Raw genomic sequence first — 27509 nt, 5'->3', positions numbered from 1 at the left:
GAAGCAGTCCCCGCAGCCCCGGGGAGACGTGGCCCTGGGCTGGATCAGGGATGTCATCTTTTGCCAGCTCAGAGGGGGGAGTGCCTCCCTCCCAGCCACCCCCAGCGACACAGAAACATCTTGGCTCTTTGGAAACAAAAGGCAATTAACAGCAATATGCAGGCGCCCGCTCCCAGTGACAACACAGGCTGTTTCTGGACCCCAGAAGCCGCTCGGAATCGGAAACATTTTATTTTCAGGGTTTGCGTGGGCTCCTGTCGCCTGCAAACAGATTTCTTTTAATTGCAGGCGACCCCTAGGGAAGCAGGACTGACATTCTCCTCGTCACTGCTGGGGGCTCAGAGGGGACTGGGGCTGTGCTGACGCCTGGGCCCAGACCTCCGGGCGGGCCAGGGGAGCCCCGAGGTCTCCAGCTCGTGCTGCTAGTGAGTTCCCCTTGAGAAGCCATCGCTGCCACTGTCCCTGGTGCCACCTTTTCTCATCAGTGTCCTCTGTCCCCTCCTCAAGTGGGGTCACCCAGAGGGCAGGCAAGAGGAAGACTGCTCACCCAGAAAGGGCCCTGCTGGCACCCTGGGAAGCAGGCTGCCACCTCGGCTGGGGCCACCCCTTCTGCAGGGGTGCAGTGTCCCCAGGACACAGCCAGCCTGCGAGCTGGAGGGACAGAACTGGGCCTCAGGGCGGGCAGTGAGCCTCAGGTGGGCACTTCTATGGGTCTGGCCAGTGTGCCCTTCGCCTGCCCGTCCTCCATGCCAGGGGCAGAGGCTGGGGGTGGCGGGTGGGAAGGAGAAGCGCTGCCAAGATGCCACCCGGCAGGTTTAAATACCACACAGGTGCACCTCCACGTCAGGCAGCAGCAGGCACAGGGCCGTCCTGCCAGCTCTCCCAGCCCAGAGCTGCCATCAAGAAAGAGCTTCCTAGCTGGGCGCAGTGGCCCACGCCTGTCATCCCAGCAGCTGAGGAGGCTGAGGCAGGAGGATCACGAGTTCCAAGCCAGCCTCAGCCAAAGTGAGGCCCTGAGCAACTCATGGAGATCCTGTCTCTAAATAAAATACAAAATAGGGCTGGGGAAGGGGCTCAGGGGTCGAGGGCTCCCCACAAAAAGAGCCTCAGAATGAATGAAATGTATACAGAAGGCCCCCAAGCTTCTCTGGCTCAGGGCACTCAAGGACACTGCTCCTGACAGCCAGGCCAGGCTCCCCATCATGAGAGCACCTCTGCCTGAGGCCTGGGCCCCCGCACCCGGGCGCCCTGTCCCCTCACCTCTTCCCAGCGCTGGGTGTCCACGTGCAGCTGCACCAGGGACTTGAGGTCGCCGATCTTGAGGTAGGTCTCGGCGGCGTAGCCCGGGTTGTCCAGCTTCTTGAAGTAGTGCGCGCACAGCAGCAGGGGCTCGCGCTCCGCCTTGTCCAGCTTGCGGGCGATGTCGATCAGCCTGGGGACAGCGGGGAAGGGGCACCCTGTGGGCCGTGTGGGGACGCACACTCTGTCCCTTCACCTTGCTGATCTGGCGCCACAGGCGCTCCCCAGCTGATGTGCCCAGGTGGTGACTGAGCGAGTGAGCGCCCCAGAAACCCTGCCAGGGACCGTCCAAAGCACCAGGAAGGTGCTGCTAGTCCCAGTCACAGACGGGGAGACCTGAGGTCAGGGTCACCAGGGAGCAGGAAAGCAGTCTCTCCCCCAGGGTTTCTGGAAGCCTCTCGGCCACATGGAGGCTGGTGTGAGATCCCCAGGGCCTGGCCTCTAGAGGAGGAGGCCAGTAGGATCAGGTGCTGGCCACTGGAGGGGCCGCTCACTGTATCTGCCACTGTGACCAGCTCGCCTCCTGCCCTTGGGGACCTGGGCTGGTGGAATGGGCCTCTTGGATCTGGCCAGGCCAGGGTTTGGAGTGGACCCAGTTCTCTGAGGGCAGGGCCCCCGTGGCCCGTCTCCGTGGGAAGGAAGGCCCTGGATCCGGCCTCAGCCACGCTCAGAATAATAATGGCGTCCAAAAATAACACCACTCCGCAGAGAAGGGACACATTTTTAGGGAAGTGGCACAGGCAGCCGAGGGCCTTCGAGCTCTGTGCCCAGCAGCTGTGTCCCTGGAGGAGAGGCACCTGTTAGGCCACTCCAGGACAAGGGCCACACAGCATGAAGTGGCTCCTTGTGGAACTCAGTAAGTGACCCAGGGTCACGTGGACCCGCAGCACTCGCCAAGGAAAGTGACGTAAGGGAAAACCGAGGGGAGAGGCGGGCCCCGAGAGCTGCCTGGCTTGGTCTGCACCCCCTTTTGTGGACAGAATGATCTGGGGACCCAGCCTGTGCCTCTGCCTTGGAGACGCTTTCTCTCAGACAACAGGACGGTGGTGGCTGCCCACCAGGGTCCCTTGGTGAGGGGCCCCCACACCAACCTCCTGGTGGGCTCGGGGGGCCACGTGGCCAGCCCTCTCCCCTCCCCAGGTCCTGGCTGGCCACTGCTACCTGGGGACCACAGTGCGGCTTCCAGAACACCCTGCGGCCCTCAGAGCCGAGGCTCCACCACTTCAAGTGGCCAGGCCAGTGTCCCCCGCCAGCTCTGGTGTGAGTGGACTTCCGCCCACTGTCCCTGACTGGAGGACCCTGGGGCCTGCTGTGCATTGGTGTCCCACGGCGTGCCTGGGTGGGAACAGTCACATACCCCTCAGACACAGAGAGACCACCCACATCAGAGCCCGAGGCTCGGCCCCACGACTCTCCAGTGGTCGGGCCCTTGGGGACCCGTGGGTCCCTCCTTTGCTAGCAGGCCGCAGAAGCGCCGACTCAGGAGGCTGGGACAGAAGCAGGTGCTTGTGGTGACTGTAGCCCTGGGTGGTAGCGAGTGCCCAGGGAACAGGTGCTCTGACACTGAGCGTCTGCCTGGCCTCTGTCCCTGTCACCCTTTCCCCATCGAAGGCGGCGACTGCCTTGTCCCATCTCTGTGTCTCCCAAAGAACCGAGTCACTTCCACGTTTGGTGTCGACATTTCCAGAAACACCGTCAGTCAAACCCCACAGGTGACCCACACGACGGTGTGCAGGGCCACCTACGTGTCGATCCAGCCGCGGTCCCCGCTGATCTCGATGGCCCTGATGTGCTCCCCGGCCGAGATGTACATCTCCACGGCGGCCTTGGGCTCGTTGATGTTCCTGGCCCAGTCGGCCTGCTTTGTGATCAGCATCTTGGTCTCCTTGGGGTCCCCAGAGCCGAGGAAATCCTGAGGAAGCAGGACAAACACACACTCCGGATGAGGAGGGCTTCCTGTGCAGCGTGACGTCAGGCCGCCAGCCGGGGCTCTGCCTGCACACGGCCACCAGGATGCAGAGGGAGCCGGGCCTGGGGCTGAGTGTCTGGGAGAGGCCCACTGCCTGCCCGCTGGTGACAAGGACGCAGACCCTCCATGTCCCCTCCCTTCACACTCATGGACGTCTACTGTCCCTCTAATTGCAGCTCAGGAAGATGGTGCAGGTGCTTGACATGTGGCCATTCCCACAGGGTGACGGGACCAGCTGGTCGCACCATGTCAACTATGCAGCCCAGCAGGCTTGCTGATAGGTGTGACACCGCAGGCTGGGGCTGAGCACAGGCCCCCCAGGGTCAACCAAACACATGCACAGCTCCTGGCCAGGCCCCTGGTTCCTCCCCAGCCACCATCACACTGGCCACCATCACACTGGAAGTGCAAGTCGCCTGTTTTCTGATGTTTATCTCCCCTGGCTTTGCCCCCCAGAGCTCTGCCTGGGACAGATAAGAAGCCAAACAGCCTTTGGTGAATGGTTCTCAGCTGAATGGCAGCTGGCCCTGTGTGGAGATGGGGTCTGCAGGCTGGGGGACTGATCCAAAGTGGACAGCCAGAGGCCCCAAGTATGGGGAAGGGGTCCCGAAGAGGAGCCTGTGGTCCTGAAGGCCCAGAGGTCACCCTGTATCCCGTCAGGGGGCCGCTGCAGGGCTGAGCCCAGCTTCCCTGAGTGAGCTCATGAGAATGTGACAGAAATGGCCTCAGGAAGCCACTTCCCTTCAGGAAAGGGTCCCTGCTGTCATTTTTAAAGGTGGGGCTTTTCAAAAAGAGGGAGGGAGAGCGGTTTGTGTTAGAATCACGCACCCTGCAGAGAGGGCTCCCTCCCTCCCTCCCTCCTCCCTCCCTCCTCCCTCCTCCCTCCTCCCTCCCTCCCTCCTCCCTCCCTCCGTGACCAGCACCTGTCAGGGAGGCAGTCAGGTATGCTGGGAACCCACTCCAACAATTAGCTTTTTTTTTTCTTTTTTCCATTTGCTTTCAGAGTAATTATGTAGCCTCTAAAATGACATATTAGGTCTCGTCCCAAGACAGGCCCATGTCTCAGGGAGTGGGGGAGGGCACGTCCCCCTCTCACAGGGCCACCCGGACCGGCCTGTTCCCTCTGGGCACCCAGGCGGGCAGGAGAGCAGCCCTCCTGGGCCACTCAGTCACACTCTGCTCTTGGTGGCTGTTCCCACGTCTACTCCTCCTGCCACAGAGGTTGAAGGGGGTGACCAGGGGGTGGGGCAGGGGTGGTGACCAGCTTCGCAGAAGAATGGAGACGCCCTTCCAGGGGACATCAGAGGGCACGCAGTGATCTCAGGGTGGCTGAGGGAAGAAGGGCAGAGGCTAACGGGGAGCCGTAAATTTGGGGTGTCTCCCTGAGACCATCCGGCCAGTGGCTCCCCAGCTCTGGCGGCCTTCTGCCAGGCCTGGGGTCTAGCTCCCAGGGCTGGGCCTTAATTGAAGCAGAGTCTTAATGGCTCCTTGGAGGCTCAGCAACCTGGGTTTTGAAAGGCTCTTTCGGTCCCTGAGGCTAATTTACACGTCATCCAGGGCCACGGCCAAGGCTCTGTCCTGGAGGGGACAGAAAGAGGCTGCATGGGTGATGAATGAGACCGGGCCGTGTTCTCCTCTTGGTGACTTTGATAAGGACATACTACTTAAGAGTTAAGAGCATTATAATTCCCTTTATCACCATATAAACATGTCACTTATCCGGAAAGCATACAATTTATTTGGACGTGGGAATGTAATTTAGAAATTTTCCAAAAACCAGATTGAATCTTGGGAAGCAATTTTCGAGTAAACAAAAACATGCCATGTTAATAAGCACCGTGTCCTCCGCACACCGGCCACGTCCACATTTTCTCAGATTCAGACTATTGGGCCGTGGGGGGCGGGGGTGACCTACTTAGAATTGTGACCAAAGCAGCCCCAGAGTACTCACCGTCACAGAGACGCACAGAGGGAGCCTATGAATGGGCCCTGCTCCTGGGTGGGAGACTGTGGGCGCAGGGACCCCGGGCAGCCGTGGGCTGGTGGGGAGAGGTCCCAAGTGGACCTACTGTGTGCTCGCACCTGGCCCCTCACTGTGCACAGTTCTCAGGGCTGAGCTGGGCGCACCTCTGCTGCCCTCTGGGGAGGACACAGAGGCCTGCCATACCAGCAGGCACGACACTGGCACCCACCCAGGGCTGGCTCACAGTCTCACTGTCACATTGGGTCCCTCTGAGGTCAGCCTTCAAGGTCGGCTCTAGGCCCATCTCAAGCTGTGGCTGAAGGTGGCCCCTTTGGAGACGGTGGCTCTTTTGTGTTTGTGTCACCTCCTGGGCACACACTGGGACACCACAGGCAGGCCCGGGCCCAGGTGGCAGGGCCTCACCTTGGCGTAGTCGAACATGCAGAGGTCGGTGTACATGTCCAGCGCCAGGTTCTCGTGGCCGCAGCGCCTGTACAGCTTGGCCGCCTCGTGGAACTTGCCCTGGTAGGAATACACGTCGGCCAGGAACACGTCCTGGTTGGTCTCGCCGCGCTTCTTCCTCTCCTGCAAAACCAGAGGCATAGGAATGGCCTCCACGGCCCTGGACAGGAGGCGGCCTCACCCACGGGTGAGCAAGGTGAGCCCCGGCCTCCCACTGGACCCCAGGCCTGGCGCTCGGGCTGCTGTGCCGCCCCCCGAGTTTGCTGGGAAGGCCTGCGACTAAGGCCACCCTCCAGACCGTGGGGTCAGGGAGGGGACCTTTGCTGTTCAGTGGGAAATCCCTCGGGGCTGCCTTCCAGAACATTCTTCCAAGGCAACACTGGACGGCTGGGACCATGCGCACTGCTCCCTCATGGATGGCACCTAAGCTGCCAAGATCTCCCACGTTCCTGGGCCTGGCTAGAGTGGAGACCAGGGACGATGACAGACGGGGGAACTGTCCCCACCCAGCACCTTCCCCTTGCTTGATTTCCAGCAAGCGCGTCCCCCTGGAGGACGAGGACAGGGGACAGACTCCTGGGCGAGCTGGTGAGGTGTGAACAGCGGGAAGCAGCCGCTCCCCAGTGACAGGATCATTTTGGGGTAGACCTTCAGGCCACTCAGGCTTGTCACCAAATAATCTAGCTCCTAGTAGCTGGGAATGAAGGAGACTGCGCCTGAGACGGGAAAGCAGTCACCAGCTGAGTTCAGGCCTCGGCTGTCCTAAGCCACAACCCCAGCCCCAGCCAGCGGGGCTCCCTGCCACCTGCTCAGTGACACTCCATCTCTCCACAAGGATCCTCCAGAGGAAGCTGGGTTCCAGGAGCAGCACTGAAGCCCCAAAGCCGCAGTGCAGGCCTCAGACAGTGTCACCAGCCCTCCAGCTGCCTGGCTCACCAGGTGCCAGCAGCAGCGGCCATCTTGAAGGGCACAGGACACCAGAGCTGGTCCCCACAGGGGCCAGCCACTTTGTGTACAAAAGTTACGTTCTGTGACTCCCGAGTGAGACCAGGCCAGTTGGTTCCCAAGGGCCAGCCCCGAGAGCAGGAGCACGGCGCAGCACGGGGATGGCTTTGGGCGACCCTTTGTCCCACAGGGACACGACCAGGCCCTGGGCCGTGCTGGGGTGGGGTGGGGACCCGGGGTAGAGACGGACAAGTCTGGAAAAAAAGGCAAAATGGGTTTGGAATCTAGCTACGCTGTTGGCTGTGGCTCCCGAGAGAGGTGACATCCTCTCTGAGCTGTCCCTGTCCCTTGCATAGGGGTGGCAGCGCCTGCCCTGCTGAGTCGTGAGGACTCCCTGGATCAGGCACGGGGACGGGCGAGCTCAACTAATGGCAGCTGTCACCGGCTCCCGGGATTGAGAGCCCCTCAGCTCTCTGCCCACTGGGCTCGCCGGTGACAGGAGTTGATTATGCTGAACTGAATTAGAGGGACAAGACATTTGCCGGTTCCCTCCTGCTTCCATCTGGGAATTCAAATGTATCTCACATTCTCTTAGCCTCACAATAAATCTGTTCAGGAGAAAAAATATGTATGCCTTTTCACAGACAGTCAGACAGCACTGCGATACACAGAGATTAAGAAGAGTGTCTGCCGCCACCCGGCAAATGGTGCTCTGAGAGCCGGCTTCCGGGCCGCACCAGGCGCGAGCTAAGTGAGAGGAGGAGGAGGCTGACGGAAGAGGAGGCCAAGGGAGGAGGCCGGAGGAGGAGGCCAGCTCTCAGCAGTGGGTAGGCACAGAGCCCCGGGGTGCTCAGGTCTAGGTGCAGCCTTTCCTCGGCTGTTTCTAGGGTGGGGCACAGATGCTGCTCCTTTGGGAACCACCTCCTGTACTGGCAAGTCACCAGAGGGTGGTGACCAGCCAGCCACCACCACAGAGGTGCCAACCAGGAGTGGAGGAACCACGCATCTTCTCAGCCATCCCGGGGGGTCAGGTGGATCCCGTGTCACAGAAGGAAACCAAAGCTCAGAGAGTTTAGGAACCTGCCCCCCTTGTCCCGCTACCAAGAGACCGTGTCCCCCCTGCTCCAGGTGCTTGGTCCCTGGTGGCCACTGTGTCCCCAGAGCAAGGCGGGGCCCCAAGGCCAGGGTGGGCTCGGCCCCTCCTTTACCTCGATGCTGCTGATCAGCTCCAGGTACCGCAGGTCCTGCACCCTGGCAAAGGCCTGGGGAAGAAACAGGGCGCAGTCAGCCACTGGCTTGGTTTCCAAAGTGGGGGGCTGGCCGGGGGGGGCAGTGGAGCTGTGGCAAGGGACAGTGAGCGTGGGTTCCTCATGGGGTGGGCCACCCAGCAGGGCTCGGCCTGACCCCCAGGATTAGTCCTTACAACGGACAGCAAAGAAGTGCTGGGCGCACCCGTCATTTGGGGATCAGGTCTCCGCAGGGAGGAAGGAGCAGGTGGACTCGGGGCTGGGGACAGGGGGTGAGGCACAGCCACCAGAGATCGCAGGCACATCTCGGTGGCTTGGATGGGAAGCAGGAGACGGCTCTGCTGACCCAGGGGTGCCACCCACACAGCACCCAGAACCCACAGCAGGGCGCAGAGGGGGGGAGGGGAGGGACAAGCAGAGAAGGAAGGAGGATGGTTTGGGGAGGAGGGGACGGGGGTGAATCACTCGCGCGTCTTACGTAAACCCAGAAAGCACAGCCCTTGCTTGGACCCACAACAAAGCTAGACTTTAACCCCTGGCTGCCCGAGGTGTCTGGGCCCAGGAGGACTGGGGCCGGCTGCACTTCTTTTGCTGCTTCTAGATTCTTCCAGGGGCTTCGAGGAAGGCCACCCAGTGTCAGGCTGGTCTCCCACGGTTCTGCCATCAACATGCTCTGCCATCAGCTTGCTTCTTCGCACTGTCCTGTGGGAAGTGGGCTGGCGCGTGCCCAGGGCAGGCAGCGACTGAGCAGAACGGCCTTGGCCACTTGACTCGGCTCAGACGCACGACGTCCTCGTCCTCAGAAGGCTTAGGCAGTGAGCAAGTCACCAGCCTCTGGCTGCCACGCAGATGACCACATGTGACTTCATGTCTCCATCCGGCAGGGCTGACACCCTCTTAGTGACTGGGGACCCAGGTGACGACGACGAGGCCGCTGTCCACCTCCCCAGTTCAGGGGCCCACATTGAAAAAGGGGAGGCAGGCAGAGCCACCAGGTCACTACATGTCCCTGAGCGGAGGGCTGGACAAGTGCGCACACCCTGCAGAGAAGCCGGTCCCTGAGCACGGGCGGTGGCAGAGGGCAGGACGGGACCCTGGCTGGTGGCCTTGCTCCCTGTCTGTCTTGTCTGGAGTCAGGGCCTCACTCTGAGTCCCAGGCTGGTTTGGAGCTCTGGGCCCCCCGTGATCCTCGCAGCTCAGCCTCCCCAGCTGCAGGGACAAGAGCACCCGCTGCCACGCCCAGCAAGTGGCTTTTCTTGCAGAAGAATCTGCAGAAAGGGTACGGCAGCCATTGCACCAGCAAAGGGATCCCAGGACTCCGTCTGCAAGGGTCTTTCTGGTTCTGCTGCGTGCAGTGCCCTGGGAGACTCATCTGTGTGTGAGCTCCTGCAGCCATGACGCATGCTGCAGAGTCAGGGTGGCTGGCCGGGTGGTCAGAGTCACAAGGCCTGAGTACCCTCCGCGGAGGGAGTGGGCAGCCTGGGCCAGCCACAGCGGCAGGCCGGGCGGCTCTCCCCTGCCATCTAGTGGCCACGCTGGGCTACGGCAGGAACCCGCCTGCACAAGCCTGGGCCGCACACAGCACAGAGGGTCAGGGGTCTGGGTGAACCCCCAAGTCCAAGTCCAGGGGCAAAGTCTCGCAGCGTTTCTAGACGTCACTCTGCCTGTGCCTGCACGACTGTGGGCACAATTCTGTCATGGAGAACACCTAGACATACACTGTCCTAAGGACAACCGTGGGCTTTAGACAGGGACTCTGCTCCCAGGGAGCGCTCCCAGGACACAGGGTGGGACATTAAGTAAACAGAGGGCCACCCTCCAGAGCCTGCCAGTCATCCCAACACAGGCAACATCGCGAGGGCCTGGCTCATGCTGGGGGGTCGGGGGTACTAAGGTGAGGCGGCGTTCAGTTCTAGGTGTGACGAGGTGACAGTCTGGGGGCAGGTCTGGATGTCGCCCCAGCTGCCACCAACCAGCCCCCTCAGGAAGCCTGCGCTGGCTCCACCCTTCCTGGCATTGATGGTGGAACAGAAGGAGCCCTCCAGGGAGAGGCTTCACTCCTCGGGATTCCTGAAGTCCCTCTGTGTCACCACATTCCTGACACTTACCAGATCTAAAAATACCACAGAGAACTACCCTGTCACCATCACTTCCCTTTTTTTTTTTTTTTTTGGTGGCCCTGGGAGGGAGCCCAGGCCTTGCCTGTGCGCGTAGCACACAGATGTCCCTCGACTGTGGGAGAGATGGACAGGAGGGAGCAGGAGGACGGAGGGGTTGGGAGCCAGCCCTCTGCCACCTCTTGTTGTCGATGCAAATCCAAGTAGGAAACACACTTGAGCTCAAAGTCCACAAAGGAGCTGAACGGCTTAAGCCACTTCTGCAGCTTTAACTGACTAAACCAGGAAATGGCGCGATGAATCAAGTCCGTGAATCATGCCGTGTAGGCATGTGGGAAGTGGCCGTCCTGCTGTCGGAATCCAAGTGTGACCATCCCCATCCAGTGGACTTGGCCGAGAACCCAGAGAAACAGCATTGTGTCGGCAACGGCCTAATGCTGATGCTCATCAAAAAGGAACCATTTATTGAGTGTCTATTATGTGCCAGGCTCTTAGTCAGATGCTTTACAGGAGTGACAGCCAGAACCTGCCAGAGGCTTCTGCGTGTGGCTTTAAGGCCTGTCCATTTGGATTGTACAACTGTGCAAGGGTGGGGCCTACCACCACCAGAACCTTCCAGAAAGGCAATCCTGGAAAGGTCGTTTCCTGCTCAGGCTCACTGCGAGGAAATGGCTGAGCTGAGACACAACCCAAGTCATGCTTTTGCCCCTCGGTGTCACCTGGATCCCCCTCTGCCTCCTGAGGGAACCCTCCAGGGACCCCGTGCCAGCTCGGGCCCACGAGCGGCTTACCTTCTTCGCAGTGTCAAACTCCAAGCCTTCCAGGGCTTCCATGGCCAGCTCCCGCCAGTCGGCGTCCGTGACGCCCAGGCACGCGATCTGGTAGGCTTCCTTGAACAGCTTCCTGTCCAGGTACTGGTACATGGGCGCCGACTGCGGGGTGTCACCAAAAGGAGAAGTCGAGTTTCAGGGCAGCGGAAAGGGCACATTCCGAGGCAGCCTGCTTCCAGACGTGCACAGCCTAGTTACGGCCTCCTACAGGGCAGCCCCCGGGATCCATCGGGCACCCCAACCTGCCCAGCCACCTTGCACCCCGACCTCAGCAGGGCCGCGTGCTCTGGGCACAGGCTCCCTGCCCATCCAGCCCAGGCCGGCCTTCCCATCAGGTGTCACCCAGCCTGGGAAGGCCTACTGGGCGGTCAAGGCCCTACCCCAATGTCCCCTCTTCTGGAATCTGACCTGACCCCTCCACCTCCCACCCCAAGGGAGACCTGCCCTAGGTCCAGGTAGGGGTCCCAGAGGCTTTTGGTGTTGGGGTTACAAAGTGCTTCTGGCTCTGTCCTAACAGCCCTGGGTGGGCCAGTGTGGCCACTTCCTGAGACAGCCAGGAGGCCCAGGCACGGCCAAGGACACCTGACCCAGTGCTGCAGCAGGAGGCCACCTGCGTTGAGCATGCAGGCAGACACGCATGCGCACACCAGAACCAGCCCAGCCAGGCCTGACGTCGTCCATGAAGGCCCCTGTCCCCGTCCCAGGCCAGCCCCAGTGCCTCGGGGAACTGCATCTGCCCTTCTGGGCTCCCGGGCAGGGGAGATCAGTCAGCCAGGACCTCTGTGCTAATGGTTCCCAAATGTGGAGCTTGACCACTGTTTTCTCCATTTCGGGGCCTTTGCCTTTGAAATTTCTGGTCTTGATTTCTTAGCTTCAGCGTTGAAGGAAAACTTTTTCCTTTCAAGCCAGTCTGCCCTCCCGACAGACAGCAGGACATAGCTGACCCTTCCCACGGTGCCAGGCCACCCACCTCTCCTCCCTGGAGGGAGCCGCTGGGCACAGGCGGGGGGCCAGATCCTCACTGGCCGCCTTTGGGGTAAATGTGTCACCTGGGGTTTGGATGCCTGGCCCAGCTGAGGCTGCCAGGGGCAAACTAGAGGGATTCTGACAGTGACCAAGGACGGGGCAAGGAGGGAGCAAGCCACCTCCCTGTCTTTCCCAGCCCAGCCCCTCAGCCTTCTGGAACTTTCTGGACTCCTGGAGAGCGTCCCCCTCCTGCCAGCCCCCCCAGCCCTCTGTGGGCTCAGGTTTCACCCCCTCCTGGGAGCTCAGGCGGCTCCCCACGCACCATGAGCTGCCTCCCTAACCCTCTTACTGAGCACCTCGGATCCATCTGAGTTCTGCTTTGTGGTTGGGGCTGGTTCGTGACAGTCTGTAATAAGGAGAAATGATCACGGGAACGGAGCCAGGCAAAGCCTGAAGATGGGCATAATTAACCCCGATCCAGGCCGGGCGCGGCGATGCAGCCCAGGGTCCCCGCTAAGGCCGGGGCTCGCTCCAGTCCACAGACCTCAAGGCCAGCCTGAGCCACAGGGCAAGGATCCATTCCAAAAACTGACAACAGAAATCAACCCCACGGCACAGGAAAGAAAATGAGGCCCCAAACAGTGACAAGACAGTCAGCTGAGGTGGCGGGGCCAGGGCGCAGAGTCTGGGTGTTTCTTCCTCTAACGACAGGAGGGTTTTTTTTCCTTTTGGTACCAGGGGTTGAACCCAGGGCACTTGACCACTCAGCCCCCTCCCCAGCCCTTTTCTATATTTTCTTTAGACAGGGCCTCGCTGAGTTGCTTAGGGCTTTGCTAAGTTGCTGAGGCTGGCCTCCAACTTGCGATCCTCCTGCCTCAGCCTCCCAAGCTGCTGGGATGACAGGCGTGTGCCACTGTGCCTGGTAAGAGAGCAGGCCTTGCTGACTGCCTGGTGATGCTAGGACAGGCACAGGGACAGGATCACCACGACAGACAGACAGTGAACATGCACTGGCACCAACTGAGTGGGAGTTTTAAAAAGCCACTAACTGAACGGGCACCCAGGGAGGGACACTTCACCTCGCTGTTGTTTTCCAGCATGAGGTCACCCCGCCCCAGGAGCCTGCGCGGGCTCGCTACCCTACTTGGCAGCTCTGACCAACCAGCTCTTGCACAAGATGATGTCAACTTTGAGAGGAAACCAAAAATCCCAAGAGCGGTTCTGGGGCTTTTCCCCCATCTGGAGGCCTAGACCGCAGGGGGCGGAGGCAGAGGCCACAGATAGACAGCCTTTGTCTCCGAGCCTCCCCCCAGCCCACTGTGCCCTGCTGCCTCAGCAGGACGCTGGCCCAGGACTCTTAAGGTCCCAGCACAGGAAGCCCCGGGTGGCCCCCTTGGCTCCTCCTGGCCCGGCCAAGGTCCAGGGGCAGCAGACTGCAGCTATCTTGGAGGTCACAGTGGCAATCTGGGACCAAGACCTGTCACCAAGCACAGCCTGTCGGGCACACTGAAGAAGAGCGGGCTCCTGGTGGGTGGGGTACACGGGTTTGGGACAGCTGATGGAGAGCAGATGGGGACATCACCGGGGCCAGGGGACAGTTATTGCCCTCCCCCGCCATCGCTCCCACGGGCCCCCTCCCTTCTCTCTGTCCACTTCCTCAGATCGAGTTCCCCACCACTTCTTGAGTAAGTGCCCGGCTAATAACAGACGCTGGCCCAGTCACTCTGCAGGAGCAAGTCACAAGGGCCTCACTGGCTCAGAGGGAGAAGGGGGTCCAGCCTGAGAGGCGGGGAGACCCACCGAACCCGGCGAAAGGCCATAGAGCTATGTCCACACAGCTCCAAAGGCACAGCCCTTGGTCTCCAGCAGCCTCACCTCTAGGAACTCGGACCCAGGAGCTGAGTTGGGAGAGAGAAAGACCCAGCTAGAGAGGCGCCCACTGCTTATAAGAGAAAAGAAGCCACAGTGCCCATGACCAATGGCAGGAGCCAGTCAGGTGAGCTGTGAGCGCCATGTGACAGGATCAACCACAGCGCTGGGAGCCGGGCGCGGTGGCTGGCCCCTGTGGTCCCAGCAACTTGAGAGGCTGAGGCAGGAGGATCACCAGTTGGACTGAGGTCAACTTGGCCATTTAGTAAGACTTTGTCTCCAAAAAAATAAATAAAAGGACTGAGGTGGCGGCTCAGTGGAGGAGCATCCCTGGATCCCTACGACTGTCAGAAAAATCCTGAAACAGAAACAATTTAAAAAACCAAACCGAGCCAGGTGCGGAGGTGGATGTGTGTAATCCCAGAGGCCTGGGAGGCTGAGGCAGGAGGATCGTGAGATCCAAGCCAGCCTCAGCAACTTAGCAAGGCATTTAGCAACTCAGCAAGATCCTGTCTCTAAGTAGAATATAAACAAGGGTGAGGATGTGGCTCAGCGGTTGAGCACCCCTGGGTTCAATCCTCAGGACCAACAAAAGAAAAGATAAAGAAAATTGAAGTTGGAAGTGGGCAGGGACCAGCAGATGTGGTCATGGAAGGACAGCACAGGGACCCTGGGATTATAGGCGTGTGCCACTGTGCCCACCTAGAAGTTCCGATCTCTGGCTCACAGGCCACATTCAGTCAACACAAGAGTCTCAGGTTCATCTTTAGGTGGCAATGCTTCTGAGGATAAGAGTCACAGACAATCCTCACCATTGTGTTCACAGGAAACCCTCCACTCGTAATTGTCCGTGGTGCATGTATTACATACGCACTGTGCCCCACACTCCAGCTCCGCCTTTCTGGTCCGGCTATTTCGAGTTCGGGGTCCCCTGCTTTCTCCCCCGCCCCCCAGGGGCCAGGCCAGGGCCAGGCTTACCTGCGGCACCTCCACGGCCGTCATGGCGAACAGGTGGAGACAGAAGATCTTGGAGCCGTTGTAGCCGACCACGAAGCCCTGCAGCCTCTGCTGGTGCACGGGGAAGGTGCTGGCCTTGATGTTGAGGTAGCCTCCGCCCGAGAAGCACAACATGTCTTCGCACTGCGTGTTCCAGGCCACGCTGTTGGCGTTGGGCTCCTGCGGGGCGGGCGGGACAGAGCTCCAATCAGAGGAGTCCTGAAGACCGAATCATACTGAAAGGCACCAGGGGATGGGGGGCAGGTGGGAGGGACCAGACAGAAAAGTGTGGCGGCTCCTCTAGGCCCTGCTGACCTCAGGGGCGCTCAACCACGGAGCCACGTCCTCTAGAGACAGGGCTTCGCTAAGTTGCCGAGGCTGGCCTCCAACTCGTGATCCTCCTGCCTCAGCCTCCCAAGCTGCTGGGATGACAGGTGTGCACCACCCAGCATGGTGGTAGCATTGGAATTTTCAAAAAAGCATTACTTTTGAGAAAAAAATATTCTTCTCCCCACGTGGTGATCACTCCAGGATTCTACCTCTTTTAAAGAACAGATTCGCATCTCTCTACGTGAAGAGGACTGAGGGGAAGACTCCAGAGGACCAGCTGTGAATGATTCTGGGTGGGTGTTCATCCTCTGTTTCTTGTTTGCCTGAATTTTTTCCCCTCCGTGACTACCTATTGTTTTTTGTAATCAGAAAAGAACAGGGAGTTCTTTTTAAAATTAGAAAATGATATATTGTCTCTGCATTTTCCAACTCACACTCTGTAAAAACTGTCACCCTGGGAGGTGCCTCGCCCCATTAGACTGCTCCTCCACCTGGAGCCCTAGGGACAGGCAGAGACTCAGACCCTGCTGCTTGGCGACCTTTTTGTGTGTGGGGAGGTGTCTGGGGTGATATTGGAGCCCGAGCTCCCACTGAGCTTCACCCCCAGCCCTTTTTATTTCTTTTGAGACAGGGTCTTGCCAAGTTGCTGAGGCTGGCCTTCAACTTTTGATCCTCCGGCCTCAGCCTCCTGAGTCATTGAGATTACAGGTGTGCACCTCTCTACCTGACTCTGCCGAGAATGTGTTATGCCTACGTCTCTGCAATGGGCAGGGATCGCTTTTATAATGAGGGAAAAAATACAGCTGGTTTTATTTGGAAAAGAGAAAGAACCAGCAGGCCAGAAACACTGGGGCTGGGTCAGCCTCCTGGAAAGGCCCGGGAACCTCCTTTTCCGGCCTCCTATCTCACAGGGGCCTGTTAACCCCCCTCGGAAGAGCCGTGGCTGAGCTGGGCACCGTGGCATGCTGTTTGTTCCTGCAGCAATTCTGAATTTCCAGTTTCATTTCAGAGACAAGGAGAAGCCAAGGCTCAGAGAGAGCCACCAACTTGCTCAGGATCACACAGTAATGGATGTGGGCAAGAGGAAGGCAGGCCCAGGTCCATCTGGAGACAACAGCTGCCCTTTCTCTCCCCTAAACACCCTCTGCGTCTGGGATGTGAGCTGACATTAACTGGGGGTCACCTCTGTGCTAGTGGCAGCCAAGTAACCCTGGCTCTCCCCATGACACTGGAAACCCTGGCACTGGGAGAGGGCCCGGTCAGGAGAGGGAACTCACTCCCTGACCACTTGCAAAGCCCCAAGGAGGCCACGAGGCCTGGGTCCAGCAGGAAGCCAGCCAGGCGCCAGGCGCCAGCCCCGGGCCTTCTTCTGCAGTGACACACTCCTCCCAGCCACAGGATCCATGATGTGTCAGCAGTGCCCAGGCCCCAAAGGCCCGAGCAGTTGTGTCCTTGGCTCATCGGCCCCTGGTGCAACAAGGACAAGGGTGGGCTTCCACCCTGCCCTCGCTCCCCTTCCCATGACAGAACCCTCCGGTAGCTCGACTGTGCCTGAGGTCACCCACAGACACAGGCAGCCGCCAGAGGTGGCCACAGCTTGCTGGAAGCTCATCAGAAGCCCCATCTGGACATGAGCCCAGCCAGCCGGGTTTTTTAGGATCACTTCATTTTCCCTGGTTTCTCAGGAAACCCAGGTGGGACTCGGCTGGGCGGCTGGTGGGAAACCAAAGGTGGGAGAGGCCAGTCCAGGCCCTGCAGTGTCCCCAGGCCTGCAGTGGCTGGGGGGTCCGCAGCCAGCGCTCGTCCAGCAACGTCCCCACGTCACCTGGAAGAGCAGCTCCTTGGTGTGGACGTCGTACACCAGGCACGTGTCGTTCTCGTCCACCACGGCCAGCTTGTTCCGGGACGCGCTCATGTCCAAGCAGCGCACGGCGGTGGCCTGCTTCAGGAGGACGATGGCGAAGAGATTGTCCACAAAGATCTTCAGGATCTGGCAGGGTTTCAGAGGAAGAGGGAGAGTCGCCATGGCAACCAGGGCCTGGCACCCGGCCAGCCGCGGAGTCCCATGTGTTCTCAGAACAACTCCCCCCACGCCACCAGGAGGCCCGCAGGCAGGGGACTCGCTCAGGGAAAGAAGGGGAAGGGGGTGGGGCTTATCCTCAGGAGACCAGAGCGGGGTTCACCCAGGTGGCCAAACGCTCTCCAGTGTCCGCTCGGATGGGGGACGTGTCACGGCCTTACTCAAAGTGCAGGGTGCGGGGACACCAGTGAGTCACCAACTAACACAGAAAGAGGTGACCACAGACCCCGATCAGACACCTGGTGTGAAGTCACAGTGGTGAGGCCGATGGTGACAGCCACCACTGATGGACACTGCCACCAAAAAGGTAGTATCATCCTCATTTGTAAAACTAGAGCCTCAGAGAGGGAAAGCGACTGGGCCAGGGTCACCAGTGAGCAGCTAAGGAACCACACGATCCCAGGGTGACCTGCCCCCAAGTCCACCTCGAGGAGACTCGAGCAAGCTCTCCCCCCACACTGCTGTGGTCTCGCTGCTCGACGGCTCGGTCTCGTGTTCTGGGACTTCTGTCCCCAGCAAAGGACCTGACAAGCCTCAGCCACAGCCATCTGCTACACAGCCTGGCTCTCGGGCTAATGCAGTTATATTTTCACTTTGAAATTGCTATGTAGCCCACGTACAAGTGTCCTTATTTTGAGCACAGAACACACACTCGCACACGCACACACACACGTACCAGAAATCTGTCTGATTTCGTGTGACCTGCATTTCCTGCATCTACCTGCCCAGAGGGTCCCCTCTGCTTATAGCATGTGGTCATGTGCTGAGGACCCGGCACTGCCAGGTCCCCGGCCAGGACACCCTGCGTCATCCATTCCCGCCCTAATAGGGATCTGACCCAGGACCGGTCCCCACCTCCCTCCCCCACCATCCACCAAAGCTGCATCTCCAACAGATAATCACGCACCTTCCGGGTGACCCCAAGCCACTAATCCGTCCTACGTGCAGCTGAGGGCCGGGCCGCCAACCCTGCCAGAGAGCTAGCGAGCCACACGCCTGCAGGCAGTCTCATAAAGAGGTCCCTTGCCATGCGCCAGGCAGGCCCTCTGCTGTCCTGGGAGACCATCTCGGTGGCCCAGAGGAGCGGCCTGTGTCTGCCTGCAGAGGGACGTGAGGGAGGGCTCACCTGTCCGTTCTTCAGGCCCACCAACAGGCCTTCCCTGGCCGAAGGGCCTCCGATCACCTTGATGTAGCGGATGAGAGACTCCATCTGCCACTCGCGCTCCTTGACCCCGGTGAAGGTCAGGCACTGCAAGCGCTTCTCCTGGAAAGCAAACCCAGCTCCAGAGAAGGCTCCCCGCCCTCCCAGGGGGTCCCCTGCACCTGGGGACGGAAGGTGGCCCTGTGCTCGGTGCCTCACCGACCCCACCTCGTCCTGGGGATTGGCAATGGTTAATCCCCACGTGGGGTCTCCTCCTCGGAGCCTGCCTTCACCCCTTCTTCAAAGCTGACCTCACAGCCACAGGCAGCACCCCAAAGTACACCTGCTTGCCATTCCCTGTCTTTTTTATTTTATTTTTTTGTGGTGTTGGGACTGAACCCAGGGCCTTGTGCTGGGAAAGCGCTCTCCCACCTGAGCCAGATCCCCAGCCCCACACCCTGTCTTCTAATTCTCAAATAGACAGAGTTTAAACTCCAGAAACTTCCAAAGGATTTCTTCCTTTTTTTTTTTTTTTTTAATGAATTCCAACATGCGAAGGTGGAAACCTCATCCACCTCAAGTCGCCTTCTCTGGAAGGCTTTTCCAAATTTCTCTTGGAATTGACCTCGACACTTTTTAGAAATGTTCAGAACACTTTTTCAATGAAAAGACCAATCTCTCTGCAGGTAAAACTTCTTTGACTGCTGAGTTGATCCGGATTTTTTACGTGTGGGTGCTGATCAAAAAATCATCTTCATTTTATGGGAGGAACCAAGTTCTGTTTGAAGTCATGAGATCTAAGCGCAGTCACCCAAAGTGGCCTACACCTGGGAGACAGGTCTGCTCTACTTCATGGCTCAGGTCTCCCCGGGGGAGGCTGGTTGGTCGACCTGCCAGTAAAGTGAATGACCACAGTCACAGAGTGACAGAAAGGGAGCATCCAGAGCCTGAGCTGGGGGGGAGGGGCTCGGGGGGGCAGGGAGGGCCACCAGCCCCCGGCTGCGGCCCACCTGGCAGAGGATGATGTGGTCCGTGCACACCACCAGCAGGTTGCAGTCATATTTCCGGAGGATCTTCTCCTTCACCTGGTAATGCATGTCCGAGGAGTCGTCGGAATACAACTCGTAGATGAGGATCTTCTCTGGCAGCTGAATGGCTAATCGATTTTTGTAGATGGCAATCTTCTTGACAAGCTCTTTGCATTTAATACGAACTGTCAGAGACCAAAAAAAAAAAAAAAAGTCAGGCTCTAGCGAAAGGCTGCTAAGTAAGGTGGAGGCAGAGAGATTAAAAGCTATCACTTACTTAATGCTATTGACAATTACAGTGAGATGCTCTCATTAAGAATCTTTATGGAGGGGCTGGGGGGGTGGCTCAGTGGCAGAGCGCTTGCCTAGCATGGGCGAGGCCCTGGGTTCGATCCTCAGCACCACAGAAAAAAAAAATAAAAAATAAAGGTCCATCTACAAGTGAAAAAATATTTTAAAAAATCTTTATGGAGTGGCTGATACATACAGTCGGCTCCGCTGAGCACTGGGATCCAAAGTGGTACACAACATGATCTTGGTGACCCCAGCTTACAACCCAGGACAGGAAATAACATGTTTTGGGGTTGCTAATTGCTGAGTGTGAATCTCGACTCTTCTGCACAACATGGATGGCCCCCTGATGATTGGGAACCCACCAAAGTGACCAAACTCGCCTCTGGCCACTCCCACCCACCTCCTTGACAGCAGGGGACACACGATGCCGTGCCTCAGTACAGGCCAAGTAGGAAAAATGCCCAGTTGCCCTAGTGACTTTGCTTCACCCATCACAGAACCTTCAAATATAGGTGCTCCCGGACGGGGACCACAGGAAGTCAGCTTGGATCTGCAAGAAGACGCCCAACCTGGGTCCCTACAGGAGGGCACCCACGAGTGTGCGATAGTGTGGGTGTGAGTGGTGCTGCGGCAAGGGCTCATGTGGCCTATTCACCCAGCAGGGCCACCCGCGTGGACTTGGACTGGGACGCGGTGCATGAGGCCCAGGCTGTGCTCGTCGGCCGCCCTGCCTCTAGCAGGACTCACCCAGAGGCAAGGGGAGGCTGAACTAAGAGAGTGGCCTTGACCCGAGAGGGTAGACACCCACACTGACCCACGTGGCCAACCACCTGGCTCTGGCAGGCCACAAGTCACCCTCTTTTTCTCAAAAAGATCTGCAAACGTTTTGTGAGTCAGAGCATATTTCTAGAGAGAGGTCACTGCCACTGCTTTCCTTATAGCCTCAAGGACACCCATGTCCCCCTGGCCCCTGGCCCCAAAAGCAAGAATCCGTGTTTGCAGATGTCTTCAAGTGGCCAAGGAGAGACATTTCCTTGTCACTTCAGGGCCCTGTCACCGGCTCCCTCGACCTGCCCCTGCCCCCAGGGCCTGCCCTACCTTTCTGCTCCGTGATCAGGTGCTGGATCACCACGTCGGTCATGCCGTCCCTGTAGGCATAGCGGTCCTTGTACAGCCCGTGAACGGTGCTGAAAATGAGCTGGTAGAAGGCGATGGTGCCATCCTGGCAGCCAACCACCTGCAGGGAAGGACAGCCGTCAGCTCTGCAGGGGGACAGTCCACCCTCCCAGGGCAGGAAGACACCAGGATCTGACGGCCAACATGGCTGCCGGTCAGGGCCTCCGCAGGTAGAGGCCTGGAGAAGGGCCTTCCTCCTCTTACCACATAGTTGGAATCGGGCTTCACTTTACAGCTCCACACCCAGGAGTTCTGCTCCCCGATAGTGCCCAGCCGCACTCCGTCCTTGGTATAAAGGGACACTTGCTTGTCTGACCCCCCCAGCAAAATGTACTCCCCTTTAGTGAAGTAGCTGAGGCAGCAGGGGTCAAAGTTCAGCGACTGGTCCTTCCCGATCTGAGAAAGAAAAGCCACACCAGGGGAAGGAGCAGGTGAGGGTCCACCATCACCACACCACCGTCAGCGGCTTGGCCCCCGGACTTGAGTAGCAGGGGCAGCTGGGAGGACGGGGAGGGCTGGCGGCCTCCATAGTGAACACAGCCTCCCTGCCTCCGGGCCTCTCTCCTCCTCCCCCTTCACCCAGCCAAATCCTTGACTCCTGGTGGCAACAGGTGACCCTCAGGTGACCCAATTGTCCTGAAGTGTGTCTTAGCCTCGCAGCCAACCTGGGAGCGGGAGGTGGTCTCTCTCCCGTAGGCCCCCTCCGTGTGTGGCTCTTGACACACGCAACGCGGGTTCCGTCCACCCCTGGACTTCGTTTTCTATCAGTTTCTCCCCCCAGGATTTCACAAAGCTGAGCGCACAATCCAACAGTGAGACAAACGGCTTCCTACAGTGAGACAGCTGTGCCGTCATGACTGCTGTCACACACCAGGACGTTCCTGTCACCCCAAAAGAAATCCCAGATCTGTCGGAACTCCAACTGCTCAATTCTGTCCTCGCTTCACCCCCAAAACGTCTGACCTGCTCCCGTGTGCAGTGAGACCTCCTGTGGGCACCGTCTGCAAATGGAATCCCACGATGTGTGAGCCGGGTGGCGCCCATCAGCACGTCACTCCTGCTCATCACGAATGGCCGGGTCACGTGGAGACTTGATGTCTATGTTATTCTTTCCATCTCCCCAGAACCAGCCAGCTGTCACCTTCCCCAGGAAACATCCCAACCTCCCTAGATTTAGGCCCCACACCCACGGCCTGGCCCCGGCCCCCGCCCAGCACCTCCCACCCTGTTCTGGGTCACAGATCTGAGCTCCTGTCTCTCCCTGCAGCCCAAGCCCTTCTTGCCACCAGAGTTCCTCCTGCTGCCCCTCTGTGGGGGTCCTTTGTGGGGGAAGACGACTTATTAACATTATTGAACTAATGATCAATTTATCAAAGAAAATTCTAGAAACCAGTTTCTGCCTTAAACTCAATGTGCAAGTATCTCTCTATTTCTAGTAAAAGGGAACAGCCAGTTGACTTTGTTTGATGAATGCCATTTTGAACAGATTATACTGTCCCTCAAATAGCCACATTTGCAACTTAGTTAATTCCCGTAAACTAATTTAAACTGCAATTATAAGTTTAAGAGGTGCAATTTTCATGTCTTTTTTAGGAATTTCCAACGCCTAACAACCAAAAGTTTCCTTCATACCTACACAGTGTTAGTAAATCTAATAAGAAAACTGAAAAAATCTCAACAATTACGATACGAGAGGCCAGCACCTTTCGGTAAAGGCTCGGTGCTCCTGGGGGACCGACCGTCCTCTAACTTAGTGATGAACTCTGAACCCCAAATACAACACACACCTGTAGACACTGGCAGGCAACCAACGGCAGGTGGAAATGAAGACGTGTGCACACTCAGGGGAGCTTCTCCCCCACCCTCCTCCCTGGGGTGCTCCACCCCTGAGCTACATCCCCACTGCATTTTATATTGACACAGGGTCTCACTAAGTTGCCCAGGCTGGCCTCCAACTTGTGATCCTCCTGCCTCAGCCTCCTGAGTTACTGGATTCCAGGTGTGAGCCACTGTGGCTGGCTGAGGTTCCTATTAAAAACGAGGCAGGACGTTCCACAACAGAGAGGCAGAGGGACAGCCTAGGTTCTGCACAAAAACTCAGCTGAGTGTCTGGAAAGGCCTGAGCTATGGCGGAAGCTGCACAGACTCCAGCCACTGTGGGCCACTATTTCGTCAGATACACTTTCTCTGTTCTCTCCTTTCCTGGGTGGGATTCCAGTTCGGTGATCTCTAACATTTCTAATAAGCTCATCCAGTGAATTTTGTATTTCAGTTATTGCATTTTTTAGTTCTAGAATTGCCATCTGATTATCTTTCCACGTCTGTGCCTTCGTTGTAAGCATGATTTCCCTTTATTTCCTTTATTGGTAAGCCAGGTCCTCTTATGCACTTAAAATGCTGAAAATGCACAAATTTTACATAAGCCTAAGAGACTGTGTGCCACACACTGCTGAATGAGGATGCTCACGCATCATGTGGATGAGCTTCCAGGGCCTGGCAAACCAGCCGCCAGGTCATTAAGATAAGAGTTTGGGGAAATCGGCCATTGCACACACACACAAAAAAAATATATCTGCTATCTTAATCATTTCCTTACTCAGCTACAAAACAAGTGAGCACTTGTAAGACAGGAGTAGAGGAAATGGCCCTGGGCTGGGCTGGCCCATCTGGAACCTTCCTTGTAGCAGACACACGTGGAGGAATAAGGATGCCCTGAAACCAAGGGCACACCCACTGGGCGTATTTCCTTCCGGGCTGAGTGTGCAACCCACACCCGCCACCTTCACACTAGCCTGGACACTTTTTTCCACTGACACGTCATCCTGTTATCCAAGTCCCTATATTTTAATGTGGAACTCAAGACTTGTTCTGAGGCAGGACCCTGACCAGGCCCCTAGCTGCCTGCCACCTAGGGCTCCTCAGCACTGTGGCATGTCACGCCCAGTGCGTGTCCCTGTCCTTCACAGCCGTGTCCCCTCTGCCAGCTCATCTTCAATCCACAAGCTCTGGGGTCCGGCCGCCCTTGGCAGCTCTCTGTTCTCGCCCTGCCTTGGCCTGAAACCATTCCCAGGATCCGTGGGAATTCCTCCCAGGGCTGCAGGATCCCCACCTACTCCTGCGGATGTTCTGTACTTGGGGTCCCTGTGGTGGCTGGGCAGCTGTCTGGAGGGGATGTCATGGATCCCATCTCACTGGGACTGTCTGCCATTGGGTGTGTCCCCACCAGGCTGTGAGCTCTTGTAGGGCACAGAGGAGCGCTTACACTCCCCCATGCGGGGGCCAACCCAGAGGGGGCCATAAACACTGGGGGTGACTGGGAGCTGGTCTCTCGTGGTGGTGGTCACACGCATTTCAGACAAGGGCTCACCTCTGAGTCCCAAAAGACAGACTTTAAATTCAAAGCAATCAAGACTTCAGGCTCAGGCTCCACTATGTCCCAGCTGTGTGGGACCCTGGGCATAATATCTCATCGCTCTGGTCGTGGCCTGCTTATTTCTAAAAAGGAGACCTTGACGCAGCCACATCCATGTTTATAGCAGCTCAAGTCACAAGGGCCAAGCCGGGAAACAACCGTACGTCCGCACGGCCCTCCATACCTGCTTTCCACTCAGTTGGTAGAAGGAGAGTTTCTGTCCCCAGTCAGCTACAGCCAGGATGTCATTATGCTCCTCTCTAATCAACAGAAGACAAAAGAGGTTAAGGGGGGTCGAGAATGCTGAGGAGCGCAGTCCCGACGGCCCAGTGAGCAACAGGAAGCAGCAAGCCCGGCCAGGCTGGCAGGGAGCCCCGCTTGTGAGGCCAAGGCTGTAGTCTGGCTCAGTCCACTGACCAGTCCACTGGGCTGAGCACAGGGCAAGGTCGGGCCTCCTGGGGTCTGTGGCTCCCCTGCTGATGGGCTGGGACACTGCCAAGTGGCTGAGAGCAACACTAAGAAGGAGCAAGGTCACAGCCCAAGAGCACCTTTTCTTATGTACTAAAAACTAGGGGAACTGTGTTTGCAGAGAGAGGCCACAGACTCTCTGGTGTTTGATAAACAGAGGCAAAACTCACTTGCGCCTCCTAAAGAGGAAAAGTCAACCCCTAGAGCCAGGTTCTCTTGCACCTTACACGGGTGCAATGGCTTCTTACTGGATTTTTTTTCCCTTCTTATTTTTTGAGACAGGGTCTCACTATGTGGCTCAGTCTGGCCTTCAATTTGCAATCCTCCTGCCTTGGCCTCCTAAGTCACTAGGATTGCGGAGTACAGCACCATGTGTGGCTTTGGATCTGATTATAAAAAGGGTCTTAGACTTTCAGAAGACCAAGGACTGTTCTGCAACTGCGACCTCTGGGGATCAGGGGCTGAGGCTGAGTGGGGGAGAGGGCTACCTGGGAATCTAGTTCAAGAGAGAGGCATCTCCAGTCTTTAAGGCCGGGTCTCCAACCACCTAAAGTGACCCCCTTTACTAATTCCAGCTTTTCGGAGCTCAGGGCCTGACGGTCACCTGGCAGTGTCACAAGAGATGTTTGAAAAACCCAGCCCAAAGTGGCAGAGTGGAAAACGTCATAGGTACTGGTTCAGAATAAAAGGGGGAAAGAGAAAGGTTGAGAGACAGGGGCGGGGCAGGAAGGGATCTGCAGGTGAGCTCTGGGCAGGCAGCGCTGAAACTCAACCAGCCCGGGACCAACCGAGGCTGCCTTCTGGGGAGGCCCCATGTGGCTGTGTCCCTGTGAGCTGGACTGGCACCTTTCAAACCTTCCTGCCCCTCCCCAGGGCCGTGGGACTCTTCACCACGACAAAACCTCATGGACCTGACGCCCTCCTGGTTCCTCTCCTTCCATGACCCTGGGTCCTCCTGAAGAATCTCGAGCACCTCGGATGCAGTGTGGCGAGTCCCAAGCTAGGTCAGCACTGGCCAACAGGACATCTGGTGGGTTGCTCTCCCCCTCTGCCCTCTGGAGCTGTCCCCACAGGAAATCTCGGGGGACAAGAGAGACCACTGGGCTGCCAGGCTTGGTGGCCAAGGACTGGGAAGTTGAGCACATCCTCTCTGTTGGGTGTCCTCGTCCATGCAAGGAGAGGTACGGTGTGGGGACAGGCCAGGAATGGGAGAAGTGGTAACTGAATCATGGACACCCACAAGGGGATACTATGCAGATATTTTTTTTAAAATCAGTTTTCAAAGGATTTTTTTCCCCTAGTACCAGGGATTAAACCCAGGGGAGCTTAACCACAGAGCCCCAGCCCCAGCCCTTTTCTATATCTTATTCAAACACAGGGTCTCGCTGAGTTGCTCAGGGCCTCGCTAAGTTGCTGAGGCTGGCCTTCAACTCACGGTCCTCCTGCCTCAGCCTCCTGAGCGGGGGTGGAGGATGACAGGGGATTACAGGCCTGTGCCACCATGCTGGGCTCAGAGGATTCTTAAGGTCACTGGAAAATGTTCCTTAACTGGAAAATGAAAAGCAGGAAAAATCTCTGCTCTTTTAAAAGAGTCCCTCATTTCTTACAGGATCATGTGATGGCTCACGTTCAAGTGCTGGGTGGGCGCTCCCTTGCTGGGGACGCTGGCCTCTCCCTGCTCCCTGGCCCTTACAGGAGGGCCCTGGCTCCTTGGGACACTCACGAGCTGCCGTCCCGGGGAGAGTCGTTGTCTTCCTCGGGCTCCTCCTCCTCTGCCTCACTACCCTGACTACTGTACACTGTTGGCTTCAGAGTGGAAGGGATTTCCTGAAAATATCTGGTGACAATGATTTCCTCAGCGTCCTCGTCCTCTCTGTTCGTCCAAAAATTCTCCCATCGGCTGTGGATAGTAAGTGGTTGTTCACAATCACAGGGCCCAGGGCAGCACGTGGGCTGGCACTCCTAAGCCTGTCAAACGGCCCCTGGACCCTACCCGGAAAAGCTGGCCACCAGGTACGCTGGGCATCCTGCTTCTCATGAATTAAAAATGGGAGCCTGAAGCCACAGAGTCATCTGTGGCCACAAAATCAAACAGCAGGAACTGTGGGGTAGGCTAATGGCTGCTGATGGCATGAGATACAGGCTGCGGGGCCGGGCCAGGCCGGATGGACCAGGAAGCAGCACAGAAAGCCGGTGTGGGAGAGGCAGTGGAGTGGGGTGGCCTCCTGAACCAAGCAAGGGCCCTCCTATGAGGTGACACTGAGCTGCTAACAGTCAAGTCCTGTGATTTACCTCTGAGGACTCTGGGGTGGGGTTGAGGGTTTAAGGACATCATGGGATTACACAAAGAGCCTCTGAGGCTATACTAGTCCCCCTCATGTCACCTGGGCACAGGAAGGAAGTGGGGGTGAGGTCTGATGAGGTAGATGTCAGTGGTCTGCAGACCTCTAGGTTGTAGGGACCCGTTTGGACTTAATTCTAACTTTTTTGGCAAGGGCAAAAACAGTAAAAAAATCAAAAAATAAGGCTCGTGACTGAAAAGGCTGTGGACCAACAGGTGGGCATGTGGTCTGTCCAAGCTTGGAAAGTTCAGCCGAAGGGAAGAGAGAAACAGCCACAGGAAAGATGGAAGCAAGTAGTGCACAGGGAGATGGCTGTCCTGAGTCGCTCACCCCAGGCACACTCAGACACGCGTGTGTGTATACACACACACACACACACACACACACACACACACACACACGCGCGCGCACGCACGCTCACACACGCACCCCGTGGGCTGGCCTGCAGAGCTCAGTCTGCTTGGCTTCATCTCTGGGATTCATTCCAGAACTCAAGACAGGCCCTTGGAAAATGAGACTTAAATGGGGCTGGGGATGTGGCTCAAGCGGTAGCGCTCGCCTGGCCTGCGTGCGGC

General features: G+C 57.8%; 1 protein-coding gene across 2 annotated transcripts in view; it reads right to left on the bottom strand.

Annotated features, from left to right (window-relative positions):
- The window catches only part of Ift122 (intraflagellar transport 122), a 53173-nt gene that overhangs the window by 10288 nt on the left and 15376 nt on the right, over positions 1-27509 (bottom strand). For both annotated transcript variants that reach the window (XM_077793421.1, XM_077793422.1), the window contains exons 8-19: positions 24309-24384; positions 20917-21108; positions 20635-20773; positions 19225-19427; positions 18200-18337; positions 16819-16983; positions 14646-14843; positions 10794-10934; positions 7847-7900; positions 5655-5816; positions 3045-3211; positions 1261-1432 (exon numbers count right to left, since the gene is read on the bottom strand). In XM_077793421.1, the coding sequence (XP_077649547.1) occupies positions 1261-1432; positions 3045-3211; positions 5655-5816; positions 7847-7900; positions 10794-10934; positions 14646-14843; positions 16819-16983; positions 18200-18337; positions 19225-19427; positions 20635-20773; positions 20917-21108; positions 24309-24384 (1807 nt within the window). The remainder of the gene's footprint in view (positions 1-1260; positions 1433-3044; positions 3212-5654; positions 5817-7846; positions 7901-10793; positions 10935-14645; positions 14844-16818; positions 16984-18199; positions 18338-19224; positions 19428-20634; positions 20774-20916; positions 21109-24308; positions 24385-27509) is intronic.

This window comes from Urocitellus parryii, chromosome 16 (assembly GCF_045843805.1).
Source record: "Urocitellus parryii isolate mUroPar1 chromosome 16, mUroPar1.hap1, whole genome shotgun sequence".
Lineage (NCBI taxonomy): Eukaryota > Metazoa > Chordata > Mammalia > Rodentia > Sciuridae > Urocitellus > Urocitellus parryii.
Note: the sequence above shows the minus strand (reverse complement) of the source record. Positions and strands in the feature narration are given on the sequence as shown.